This window comes from Oxyura jamaicensis, chromosome Z (genome assembly GCF_011077185.1).
Source record: "Oxyura jamaicensis isolate SHBP4307 breed ruddy duck chromosome Z, BPBGC_Ojam_1.0, whole genome shotgun sequence".
Taxonomy (NCBI): Eukaryota; Metazoa; Chordata; class Aves; order Anseriformes; family Anatidae; genus Oxyura; species Oxyura jamaicensis.
Window position 1 is genome coordinate 28,926,273 of NC_048926.1, and position 13,815 is coordinate 28,940,087.

Sequence of the window (13,815 nt, forward strand, 5' to 3'; positions counted from 1 at the left end):
TACACATACACATTCAACTATGGTAGGTAAGATAACTTGTCCGGGGTCCCTGGGCTTAGGCATGTTGCCTCACCCATCAGGTACATCCCTTGGACTACTTTCATCAGTGCTGTTACGCTGTGTGGCACAGACTAACTGCTCAGGTACAAAACTGCCAGCTTAATCTCGGTCATGTCTTGTGCTCTCTGCCTGGTGCCTACTCCTGGAGCTGGCTCACTGCAAGAGCTTCCTCTGTCTCTGCCCTCTCTTTCCAGTGGTGCAGGCAGCACGAGTGGGTGGAGTTGAGGGACTGCATGGGCACATGCTTCCTGCAGTGTGTTAGCAGGAAGAGATGTGGGCAACTTGGTGGTGCTGACTACTCCCCCACTCTTTCACCTCTTTCACCCTTCCCATTCATTTTGCACTTTCTAAGTACCCTCTAGGAAGCTGCAGCAACAGGGTTGCCAGGTACACGTACACACAAAAAAAAAATACAGTAAGAAACAGGGAATCTTTTTTTTTTTTTTTTTTTTTTTTTTTTTTTTTCAGCAGTTGCATGGCATTTTGAGGGCTGAGAAAGTCTGCCAGGGGTGCAAAGATACCTGAAATCACAGAATAACAAGGATCCTTTTGCCCACTGTCGCGTGCATCTGAGTCCAGATGAACTGGGTGGAGAGGAATGGTAGAGTACATGTTGCTTCAGCTTTAGACATATCTGTATTGCGGCATAGTATTAGCTCAGGCTTTCTTTTTCTCTTTTTCTTTTTATTTTTTTCTCTCTCCTTTTTTTTCTTTTTTCTTTACTGACAATCACTGTTTATAACAAACTGGTATGGGGAACTGAACAGAACAGAACTGTAATTCTCCCACTACCTGAATTACCCCTCACAGTTTAACCAGACATTACAGTCAGTCTGCCTTCAACCCCATTATGTTTTCTTTAGTGCCCTAACATAGCAAATAGGACAATAATAATTATCAGGTTATTAATAATCACCAGTAGAAGTATTTTCTACACTGTCAACATACTTTGAGAGGTCACTGGGTGTTACTGAAAAAGTCTGACTGGACACGTTGAAACAAATCTTTTATGTAATTTTCACTGCAATTCCCTACTGATAGCTGAGCATGTTGTTTCAAGTCTGAAACTAATGCAGTGAGGCCATATAGAGCCATATAAATTCTTTAAGGTAACTTCAATTTAAAATCTTTTTTTTTTTTTTAGTCAAGACAATGCAAGCGTATTCAGCTCTGAAGGTGATTTTCTCAGTGTAAAAACATTGTAGTTACATGATCCCTTACCATGGGAAAAGTCAGCACTCCCTAAGATGAAGACTTACACGGACTCATCTTCTCATGACCCTCTTTCATTTCACCTAGAATTTCCTATTGTGAAAATTGTGTTACCAGGAAGCTGGTATCCAGAACACTGACTGCTTGATTAGACAGCACTTTCCACTGCTACTGACTGCAACTACTGTCTTTGTTCCTCTTCTGCTACCCATAAAATAAAATGTTATGCAATTCCTACTACCAACACTTATGAGCACACTGAATGAGATGGCTAAGGAAGAAAATAGGGGTGAAGAAAGTCCTACCTGATCACTTCATTTTTTTTGTCTATGCAGGCAGAGAATCTAACATCTCAGAATCGTGTCTGAAAAGAACGTGAAAGAGCATTGTAAAGAACATAAATAAAGCAATCTTATTTTACCAATTTCATCAGTGCAGGCAAGCCTGAGCAGAGTATATTGGGTGCCTGAGAGTTTCCTTCCCAGGAGTAGCTAGGTCAAAGTGATTAGCCTGAGCAGAAGTGAAGCTACTGACCCTTCTTGCTTTCATTAGCAGCAATGTCCAAGGTCTTAGACGAGGTGTACAAACTGCTGGCATTTGACAGTCATGAACTGAAGCACTGAAGCTCGTGCTGCTGGATGGTTTTAAAAAAAAAAAAAAAAAAAAAAAAAGGATATTTTGAGTAGTGAGCAATGAGCCTTATGAGCCTTACCAGAGACTTCTCAGAAGTGAGACCAGGGAGCCTGACAAAAAGCAAAACAAAATACTACAGTGAAGTCTGGCAAGAGGAATGTGGTTATACTCTAGCTTGAATCTTGGTTAAGAAACATTCAATAATTTTTGGTAGTAAAATTATAGTATTGCAGTCCAGTGTTTTTCTTATGTCTGAAGTAGTTTGCTTAGAACAAAGAAACAGCTCTGACATTGTACATTAATTTGTGCTAAGGTTGCTAACAGAGAACTAACCACAGCATGTTTTAATATTCAAAGCAAACTGCAAAGCAGATGGGTGTCTGTAATAAGGCACTGACAATCCCTGTAAATATGGGACTTACCTTTACTGCATTGAGAAAGATAAAAAGAACAGGCAGTGAAGAATTTGTTAAATAAAACACCTCCAAGAGCACCTAAACATGAATTGCTAGAAACACAAGCCTTAAATAGTGTGACTTGAAGAAGCCTCCATTAGTATGCAGTCTGGGAACAGAGGTACTGTCAAACATTCAGTTGATGACTTTTGTCAAGACCTTGTCCTTGTCAAGACCTAGTAAATGTAAAAGCTACAACCAGGAGCTAGGGAAAAGGTGGAAAAGAAGGTGTAATTCTCACAAAAAAGGTGATTTTTTCACATAATGCCACCAAACTAAAATTATTTGCATGCTTGGGAACAACAAAGGAAAGATATTGCCGCGGGTGAACCGGGATACAATGTCCTGACAGCTTGTGTGAAAGGGTAGGGAGCTGCAGGTAGAAGACAGGCTAAAGGGCTGCAGATGGAAAGCCCTTAGCAATACACAGGTTCAGGCACTGTGCAACACTTGGTTTTACAGATGGCAAGCTATGTGTATGTATTATTTCCGAAGGGCAGATTTTCATGGCTACAGTACCACTAAAGATATTAATTAGGTGAGATATGATGGTAGAAGAACATTTTCTGTTGGATAGCTGACAATAACCAGACCCTGAAGAAACATATGCCCAACAGCAGCTGATCTTTTTACTATCTATATCAGTCAAACTAATAATCTCACAGACTTTTTCTGCTTATATGGCTTTTGTGTTGTATGCAAGAACTCAAGCTGGGACAGGACTCAGTCCAAAACAGCTGCTGAGAGCACCTGCTGCTCAGGTATAAGAAATCCCTGAGTTCTTGCAACGGGTCCAGATTTCCAGATCACAGGTTACTCCCAGGGTCTGAAGATAATGATCCAGATTTGCTCAGATTATTTCTCTGTGCCCAGGTGGACAGGCAGATGTTCCATGCTGTCAGCTGTGGTCCAACCACAGCAGCACTTTGGGCCATACCACGATTCTGATGCAGGCTAGGTCTACCAAACCTTTTTGATAGACACTCTTTATCATGGGAAACCTGGTTTGAATTAACCTTTTGTAGGCCCCTTGCTGTTAGGTAAGCCAGGAATGTTGAAGCTGTGGTACTGAGCAGGAAGAAATACAAAGGTAACATAGCCAAAGACGTAACAGAAAGGTTGGTTGCCACTCCTCGGACAGAGACTTCTTCATTTTAGGGATTGCTTATATGTTGAGTTACTTGGTAAGATGCTTAAGTGTTTGAGGAGCAGGGACGGAAACCAGGATACTTCCCCTCATCCTCTGTGCCTAGGAGTAGTTTGGAATTTGTGTCAATGTTTTAATAAAGTTGCACTTGCAAGATTGCTTGGATGGCTAACACGGTCACTCTGATTATTCCAGATTTCCAACAAGAAGTTCTTCTGACTGAGAAGCAATAAAAACAAAACCTAGATTTCAGCTTCTCCAAGCATTAACACTGCAGCCTTCTGTACCAGTGAAGGTGTTGCCAAAGCTAGTAGTTTTCTAGTGCCTCGTCCAATCCTGCACCGGCCTGTATATACCAGGAATAATGAGCTGGTGTTAAGATGAAACTCGGGGACTAAGAGTATGCTGAAGGAGCCGTAGGTTCATTGTGTGTATCCTCTTCTTCAGCTCAGCTGAAGTGCTTCCAGCATTAAGGGGAAGCAACCTGGCTTTCAGGAGGCTTATTGTTACTGGAGATGCTTGAGCCAGCTCATCGAGGGCCGAGGTTGAAACCTCCACCAAAACAAGGAGAAAGAATCTATCCTGTCCTACTAGGTACCTTACATGGCTTTAGGCTACTAAACATGCCCTACAAGAGAGGGGGGATTGGCTTTGCACCCTGTTCCCTTTCTCAGCATCTTAAGAAGAGTTTGAGATGAAGCAGTGTGCTAGAAACCCCTTCACATGCCCACTCTCACTTGAGCTGTGTCCAGAGAAGCATGAGACCTGTGCCGGCAGCCAGACAGACAGCAGATATGCTAACCATGAATGAAGAGGAATTACTTTTATTTGCTCACCTTTGGAAAATATTTTAAGACTTATGGTAATGAATCCCCACAAAATATCTGCATTTTAATTATTCATTATTTTCATTAAGGTAAACCAAGACATACTATACTGATGTAGATGAAATAAATCTATAATGTTCTCTCTCCTCTCTCTGCTCCATTTTCAGATTATTCTTAATCCCTTTATACTTCAGTTAGGGAAATGTATGTTTTTTTATTAGCAATAAAACTTTCTTTTTTTTTTTTTTCTCCCCCCTTACTGATTTTTCATAGATTTATGGATCCATAATCATTCACGTCACAGCCTGAGGGACATGAAGCTGGAACAGGATAATAGCCCTTAAATCCCCTTCTCTAAGCACTCAGATCTTCCCTGTCAGCAAGATTAAAACGGTCAACAGCAGTCTTCATGTGTCTATATCCCACACTGAGCTTTCACAGCAACTGGAGTGGTGACTGGCAGGAGGAAAAATGCAGAACTGCCGCTGTGCTTGATATCACTGAGGTGAAGAGAGAAGAGAGCAGGACTGTCAGTCTTCTTAGTACCAGAAAGGATTGGTGCTAATTTGTCAACCAGGTGAATGATAAGGGAGAAGAGCAAGGGAAAATAGTATGTTGCAATTTAACATGAGGAGGCAGTTTCCTTTCCTGAAAGCTAAAGGAAGAGAGAGGGAAGCAGCAAATGTCCTTCCACAGCCCACCAAGAGGAAGGACAATGAAGGCATGTGTTTAAACAAGCAGAGTGGCTTTTCTGCCACTGCTCCGCTGAGCTCCCAGCCCCTGCTGCTCCTTGGACCAGAGGGGAATTACAACTATTATGTGGACGATGAAGATGAGGAAGAAGAAGAGAAAGAACAAGGAAAATGGCCAACCGGAGACCCATTTGAGGGAGAAAACAAGGTATCATCATCCATTCCTTGCTCCCCTGCCTTTTCCTCTGGAGCCCCAGCCATGGCATCCACTTCATCCGTCCTGAACATTAACGTCGGTGGTCAAAGCTATCGCCTCACCTACCAGGCAGTGGCCATCTACCCCAAGACCCGCCTGGGTCGCCTGGCCACCTCCACCGACCGTCGCTGCCAGTTGGGCCTGTGCGATGACTATGCCGCCCAGGTAGACGAGTATTTCTTCGACCGTGACCCAGCTGTCTTCCAGCTGGTGTACAATTTCTATGCCTCAGGGGTGCTGCGTGTGAGGGACGAGCTTTGCCCACGCAGCTTCCTGGAGGAGTTGAGCTACTGGGGCGTGCGGCTCAAATACACACCCCGCTGCTGCCGCATCTGCTTCGAGGAGCGTCGCGACGAGCTGAGTGAGCAGCTGAAGGTCCAGCGCGAGCTGCGCTCCCAGGCAGAGGCTCAGGAGAACGAGCAACTTTTCCACCACATGCGCTACTATGGGCCCCAGCGCTGGCGCCTCTGGAACCTCATGGAGAAGCCCTTCTCCTCTGTGACCGCCAAAGTGATGGCAGTGGCCTCCAGCTTCTTTGTGCTCATCTCCGTGGTTGCCCTGGCACTCAACACAGTGGAAGAGATGCAGCAGGTGGACCGGAAGAGTGGGGAGAGCCGGCCTGTCCTGGAGCACATTGAGACCCTGTGCATTGCATTCTTCACCCTGGAGTACTTGCTGCGCTTGGTTTCTACCCCAGACCTGCGTCGCTTTGCCAGCAGCGCACTCAATGCTGTGGACCTCATTGCCATCCTCCCCCTCTACCTGCAGCTGTTGCTAGAATGTTTTGCTGATGATGACCAGCCCCGAGGCCGGGGCTCCCAGCATGAACACGATATCGAGAAGGTGGGACGGGTGGGCAAAGTGGGACAAGTGCTTCGCATCATGCGCCTCATGCGCATCTTCCGCATTCTCAAGCTGGCCCGCCACTCCACAGGGCTGCGTGCCTTCGGCTTTACCTTGCGCCAGTGCTACCAGCAGGTGGGCTGCCTTTTGCTCTTCATTGCCATGGGCATCTTCGCCTTCTCTGCCATGGTCTACACAGTGGAGCATGATGTCTCTAGTACCAACTTCACCAGCATCCCCCATGCTTGGTGGTGGGCTGCCGTAAGTAAACACAACTTTCCTTGCTAGGTAGCCAGAGACCCTCCCCTCCCTCACCACCCTTCCTTTACCGTCTTCTCCCCTCCCCTGCTAGAGCTGCTGATGGTCTTGAAAACAGAAGGCCTAGATCAGTGAACATCTGCTCTGAATTCAGAGCTTACAGGACATATGCACTCACTCACGCACACACATGTATGCACTCATTCACCTCGGTTGTAAGCTTTAATCAAGGCTTAATCAGGCAGACAGTGTTGAAATTCCCATCTGACCAAATGCAGGCAGGACTTGCCCTTTGAAGAAGAAGTGGGAAAAGAGACAGAAAAGAAAAGCATTTCTCCATTAAATCCCATTGTCAATGGTACCAAAACAAGCAAAGAAAAGAAGAGTGTATCGGGCTAGCTGGTTGCAGCTGGATGTGGGATTTTCATTCTTGATCTTTTTGAAAATCTACTGTGACCCATCATACAACTGCAAGATGATAAAGCATGGTTTATGTACTATTCACTGTACTCTGGACAGGCAAACTTGCAAAGTCCAAACTGTCCCAGAGTTCTAGCTATTAAATTTCATTCAGATCAATGGTTGTTTTACACGAGAGATTGCATTCTGCTCCTTAGGTGGCACTTCCAGGATGCATATCTGCACATATATACACACAAAACATTGGTGGTTATATATATTGTGCCAGAGTTGATGAATGAATGCAAAAATGAGTGGAATGGTGCAGGGGGCTGATAATGGGATAGGCTACCTCCTACATCTAGGTCGCTGGTTTGAATCCCACATCAATCTATAGTGAGGGAGGTTAATGTCTGTTTAACGTCACCTTGAATATTTTTGAAGCCTTTTCTAGAAAGAGTGTGATTTTAGTCCCTTCCCAAGCAACTGGAGTGTGTGTAACTGGCTGAGGTTCTGCTGACAAGACTCAGAAAGGAAAGCAGAATGATCTCATTTCTAGAGACTGCCATGGGGGTCTCTGCTCTAAGGCATTTGGGCACATCTCCTTGCGATCTAAACTATCTGTACTGCACTCTGTTACGTGGAGGGATGTTTCTCAGGCAATGTTTTCCATGTTGTTTGGTTCACCTCTTGCAGGGGCATGAAGATTTAGCTGGGAACACAGAACCGTAAGAGTTTAAAGTCCTCAACCTTACTTAGAAGCCTCCTGGCTCTGACAGTGTACTGGCAGAATGGTTCAGCATCCCAAACTCATGGTTCACCTTAGAAGCATTTACAATCAAAAATGGCCATGCAATTATTTCCAGTATGCTAACCAATTTTTCTCAGACTATTGGCTGTATTGGCTGACAAAATGATAGTTATATCCTTCAAGGTGAGCTACAAATACAAAGACACACCTCTGGATTGATAATGACTAGCAGACAATGGAGGCTGGGAAAGGGAAGCACAGCCTGTAAGTAGATGCTTAGCAGATAATCTTCATGCTCAAGTATGGCAGTTTCCCAATTATCATCTATACAATACCGTTCTTTTTTTTTTTTGGGGGGGGGGGGGGGACGGGGGGGAAGGAACAGACGGACTGTGGGGAGAGGGGAAGCTGATCCCTCCCTGTGCTGCAGCCAGCAGCATCAGGGTGCTGGAAAACAAGAGCCCTTTATGCTGTCACAGCTGTGCATCTTTACAGCAGCCTGAGCCGAGTCAAAGGGCTGCTAGGTGCTACCATTGTGCTAAGGCTTGCTCTAGTCCACCATCACTTGCAGGGTACGTGTATTTCTGTTCAGAGTAACTGATACTGGCCTCCATAACCCATTTTTATGGCAGAGCTCCAGGGGAATCTCTGACCCCTGGACCTGGTTATGTAGCTGGCTACGTCCCCATCATTTCCCAGACAGGGAAACCAAGGCAAACGGACTGGAAAAGAATCAGAAGAACTCATACTGGATAATCAGCATAGCATGGGGCCCACAGGATGGCAACCCCAACCCGTCCAAGAATCCGACTTCTGGCCAGCAGCTGGGGAGGCCCTGGCCAACCTCCCTGTTTCAGCAGTGACTGATTAAATGTGGTGATTTCCCATATGTTTGTAGTGATTTCTACACATGCAAAATACATGAAAAAATCTTAAGATATCACTCCTGCAAACTGGTAACACCATGATTATTTAGATACTTCTCTGAATCCCACAGGACTATGTGAGAAAGGCCTATACAGCTTAGCAAGTGTATACCAAAGATGTGCTGGAGCATGCACATTGTGATTCTAAGGCACACCAAAAAATTTAAAGCCTATTCATTCTTTAAAAGTAAAAATTAAGAAATACAGATCACTCAAATTTCATCAAATCCAGCAGTGTCCACAGTCTGACCCACCTGAGAGAACACCACTCCCTCCCAAACTGTCACAGTGATGTAGAAGACTGTGCCAGTGGAACAGAACCTTATCACAGGATAATAGTTTTGTCCTGGCTGGTAGAGATAAACATCTTGCCCTCATCTCAGTATTTATTTTTGGAGATATTTATCCTGTATTATCATTCAAATCCAGTGACTTAATTTCCATTAAACCAAATGACTAATCCTTTTTATTCCGCAGGAAGCACCAGGTGCATCCTACAAATATGCTTATCCAGTGCTGTCTCATGTAGCCTAATACTTTCTTTATTTGAAATAACATTTTATTTAGCATGTTAGAGGATGGCAGGCTGCACACTGTGACCTTCCAGAGACTTATTTCTGTGCTACAGCCACAAGAGAATTACAGTGAAACTCCTGCCTATACTGTGTTCTGTGGAAGTTTTCCATTACCAGATACAAACAGTCTCTTCAGATACTGTAAAATAAGTAAATAAATAAATAAATAAAATTCATTGGCTGAAAAATATCCTTTGCACAGGAATATTACAAGGAAGCGCCAGATTGCAAAAGCCTGCAAGTTTTACCTGCCAGATAAACGTAAATTATGTTTACTAAATGTAAACATTATAAACAATCAAGATGCACAGAGTGAAAGAATATAACAGGAGTTATTTCATGCTAACCATTGGGGAGTACATCATTTATGTGTAATATCCATGTAAGCAAACAGCCAGGGTTTTTTAAAACTATATTTTACAAAGAAAGTTTTGCATTGCTTGGTACAGTGTAGGGGCCATATAAAACAAAGCTTATTCATACATGTATAGTCTAAAAAGAGAAAAATGTGAAGGCTCAGGAAAAAGATCCTTTATGAACTATGGAAACAATGAAATGACAAAATTCACAGGTTCATATAAGCTGGGAATATGAAATACCATCACTCACAAGCACACAGAAAATATTTTTAGCAACCCCCAAACACTTCTTCAAATAAAAATTCATAAAAATTCAGCAAAAGTTTCCCAAATACCTGCAAGCATATACTATGAACAAAGATTTCTAGACAACTGAGAAAGATACGTGTTTTTTCATTAGGTCCTTGTATATATGTAAACATTAAAGGCAATTTTATAAAGAAACTTCAGACTGCTGGGTCACATCTTCCAACAGCACAAACATTATAGATATATATTTCACAATTAGTTGACGTTTTTCATGTGTTTTTTATCCGTACCTCACATACGTATATATATGACAAACAAAGGTAATACTCAAAATAGAACACACACAGTAAGTCCCAAAATACCGGCTATTATAAGCACACTGGATTTAGACACAGAGGGGTGCCTGTTCCCAGTGATGCAATGAGGTAGCAGGGTTGCAGTTGTCACTGGATTTGTGCTGCCCTCTCTATCCACAGCTGAGAAAATCCACCCTCTGGACACACTGGTGGGGAAACCATTTGGAAATTCCCTCTGCAAGACAAAGCCTTTAAAAATCTTCCTGACTGGTGCCTCACTGCACTGTTGTCTTTCTTTATTGCAAGAGAGGGATTTATTTATTTATTTATTTATTTACTTCTTTTAACTGGGGACTTTTACATAAAATTAACAGTACCCAAAAAAGCCAGTGCAGGTTTGTGATGCAAAGTTCAAGAATGTTAGCTCCAGAATCATCTCTGATCCCTGAGCAAATCTAGAAAGATTACAAGGAGATAACCTTTTGTATGCCTCTTCGCAGCTAATAAACTGACTGCTGATTTGCCTGTAGGTCAGCATCTCTACAGTGGGATACGGAGACATGTGTCCAGAAACTCACCTTGGCCGCCTGTTCGCGTTCCTCTGCATCGCGTTCGGTATAATCCTGAATGGCATGCCCATCTCCATACTCTACAACAAATTCTCAGACTATTACAGCAAGCTGAAGGCCTACGAGTACACTGCTCTCAAGAAAGAAAGGGGGAAGGTGGACTTCACACGGAGAGCCATGAAGAAAATATCTGAATGCTGCGGAGAAAGTGCTACTCGCCCTTTGCCGCAACACTGATATGAGCAATGCCTTGGATGTTGGGTTGGAACAGGGAAGCTGAAGGAAAAGAGGGAAAATTGATCAGTCAAGCTAACTGGAGATAAACTGAAAAGGCTGAAAGTAACAAAAATTAGATGGTGAAATCTGTTTTGAAGTGAGTTACTTTTAAAAGAAAAAAGGCTCAGTTTATAACAAAAGATTTATTTTTTCTTGGCTTTGTTAGTCTGAGAGCAGCACTCAAGTGCTCATCTACTATCTGGAAGGAGATTATTCAGACAAATCACCCAGAAACTCTGAATTAGATCCACGCAAAGATGTGACCCCTTAAAACCGATCAGACCAATGTCGAAGACCAATGACCAAACCAAAGGGAAACAAATTGCTGCCATTAAGGGTCAGACTCTTCACTACTGCCAGGGAAGTCTTAAATAGTATACTGACTGCATTGCTGAAATTGGCTTTGCATCATCTTTCAAAACCAGGAAAACAGCCTAGAATGTCTTCCTGAATATGAGCAGCATCTACATTCCATGAGCTTTCAGCTTCCATTTGCACTGCTAGTTATACTTCAGTGTCCCAATTGTACTTTTCATCCCAGCAAGTGACTTCCATTTTCACACCTAGGTGAGCAACATGCTGGTTTTACTATTTTCCTTACCACTACCTCCATAATCATCTTCCATTATGCCAAGAGCTAGTGAAAAAATCTGGATTTTGAGTTGATAAATGTCATTGGCTTTGAAAATATTTCTAAACAAATACCTTCTCTAGGGTTAAGTGATAATCTACATTTATTCTACTACATTTAATGTATCTGCTTATTGAAATGTTAGAAAAATAACAGGCCTGTCACAGGATGTAAATGCTAGAGAAATGTTCTGAAAAAATACTCAAATGAAACATGTAATAGATAATATAACACTTTTCATGAAAAGGATCTTATTAGCTCTTGTCTGAAGCCAAATTTAAATATAATTTAAAGTCAAGATACTTTGATACATACAGATATTAAGGACACATTTCTGACACCTTAACCCATCTTCAGTAGTACCTTATTTCCTGAAATTACTCAGCCTTCTTTCACAGCTTGGCTTTTGCATGTTACCCCAAGAACTACACAACAAATAGCAATAAGAAAAAAAATTAGATGGGACCAGCATTTCTTGTATTAGTTCACAGTACATCAGGAATATTCTTTTTACATAAGAGCAGTCGTAGGATTTTAAAAATAGGAACCTGAGCAACAGATCTGAACGAACAGTTATTTAATTGATACTCAGATCCAAATAGTATAAACCATGGGGTAACAAAAAGAAGCAATGGCAACAGTCACATGATTGTTATTCGTTAGCACTCTTGCTGTGAAACAGCCTGACAGCAGAGATGCGCTTTAAAATTCCTGAACTTCCATGTTGTGTCTGCAGTGCACTGCTGAATGTAAATCGTCATATTCAAATCTCAGAGTCAGGCTGGAGACAATGGCGTGAAGCTCACTCCTGGGACAGCTGAGGGTGAAAAAGTTCATTGGTTTTGCTACATCCGTACAAATTGTGTGAAGCATGGGGACATTTTTCATTTGCATAGTGAGAAGGTAATCAGTAACCAAGTTGCTCTTCTCATTCTCTGCCTCCAGACAAACTTATCATAAGCCCAGCTGTCATGTTGTTCTTTAGGAATGACAGTCAGCACATTGTGTGCTGATCAGCTCTGTTAAAAGCTAAATGGTGTCTTTAAGGCACAGCTGAGCCCTGAGAGTTGACTGTGATAGATGTTTGCTGTCCTGGACTGCACACAATGCAGCAGGCACAATCCCAGCAGCAGGCACAATCCCAGCACTCACTGACAAGAATAGCTGCTTTACTTTGGCTCTGGGGTGGTATGAATTTGCATGGCCCTTCTACACAGCAATAATAGGACCAGTGGCTTCCTGAAGTCACAGGAAGCCTCTCTTTTAGACCCCTGTTGCAGTTGAATGGGGCAGCACGTAAAAAGTATGCAAAAACACAACCATGCTTCGTTTTCAACGTGCGCTTGAGACAATAGATTACATCCATTGGATGAGATCCATTAAAGGACATAAACTTTGATGACCAGCTGACATTCCAAGACAAGGGACACATTAATTTAATTTCTCTGTCTGAAGGAGCTGGCAGGACTTACAAGGCAGTTCCCACACCTTGCAGCCACATGAATGCAGGACTCGCAATACTCTATAACCTAACAGTTAGAGGCCAAAAACCTTTCAGACATGGAGGAGATCCATTTCTGTTCCTTCAGAAGACAATAGTGCTAAATCCCATCTGAGTACTCTGAACCAAGGCATCACACACTAGGCAGCTCAGCTTGCCCAGAACCTGCTGCATGCTCTTCTTCCTCAATACGCTTTCCTCACTCCTCTCTCCAACATGCAATCTCACCATTTTGCTGATGGCAGCTTTGGTGCCTTTGTGATTCCTTTATGATTCCTTTATGATCTGGTTTAACACACAAATGTGACAATCTGGGGGAGAAGGATTAGATTCTTCATTGGTCTGTGCCCTAACTTGATTTGGAGAGCTCTGACTAATGCTGATGCAAGATACATGGTAGAAGTGTGCAGTTTGGAGGACAGATCTCTGACAGAGGCCACATGAAATGTGAAGCAAAAAATGACTCAAAGTTGTTGTTTTTCTATTTCGTAATAATTGGATCATTTGCCTTGCCTCATGCAGCAGGGGAACAGGCTCTTAGTGTAGTAAGGCATTTTCCAGCAAACCGTAAGTTAGAGTTTTGTGTTTTCTTTAATTAAAAATTCATCATTTGCTTTACTGTATTACCCCACATAGCTTTCTGTCTTGTAGCTTACCTCATTTTATTGTAGGGGTGATGAGCTTAAGTCTGTGAATTCAATAGTATAGATTATCCCTAAAACTGAGGCACCACAATGCCAACCAGATATTGCCCTGAATGCTCGAGCTCTGTCAGTACCAGCATTTTCTGTAGGTGGTTTCTAGCAAGGTCCTCCCACCTGTCCAACTCCTGACACACCCTACCTGATGTTCCTACTACACAAACTGGCTAGAGGAGCTCCATGAGTTCAGAGGAATGAA

At 42.8% G+C, this 13,815-nt stretch overlaps 1 protein-coding gene across 2 annotated transcripts; it reads left to right on the top strand.

Moving 5' to 3' along the window:
* The first annotated feature begins 250 nt into the window (after positions 1-250).
* Positions 251-11,800, top strand: KCNV2 (potassium voltage-gated channel modifier subfamily V member 2). Of its 2 annotated transcripts, none has more exons than XM_035309711.1 (3): positions 251-447; positions 4,608-6,386; positions 10,469-11,800. In XM_035309711.1, exons 2-3 carry the CDS (start codon positions 4,947-4,949, stop codon positions 10,742-10,744), a joined length of 1,716 nt encoding a protein of 571 aa, XP_035165602.1. In that variant the 5' UTR covers positions 251-447; positions 4,608-4,946; the 3' UTR covers positions 10,745-11,800. The 2 variants fall into 2 exon arrangements, with proteins under 2 accessions (XP_035165602.1, XP_035165601.1); XM_035309710.1 differs by lacking the exon at positions 251-447 and adding an exon at positions 3,046-3,121.
* The last annotated feature ends 2,015 nt before the right edge of the window (positions 11,801-13,815 follow it).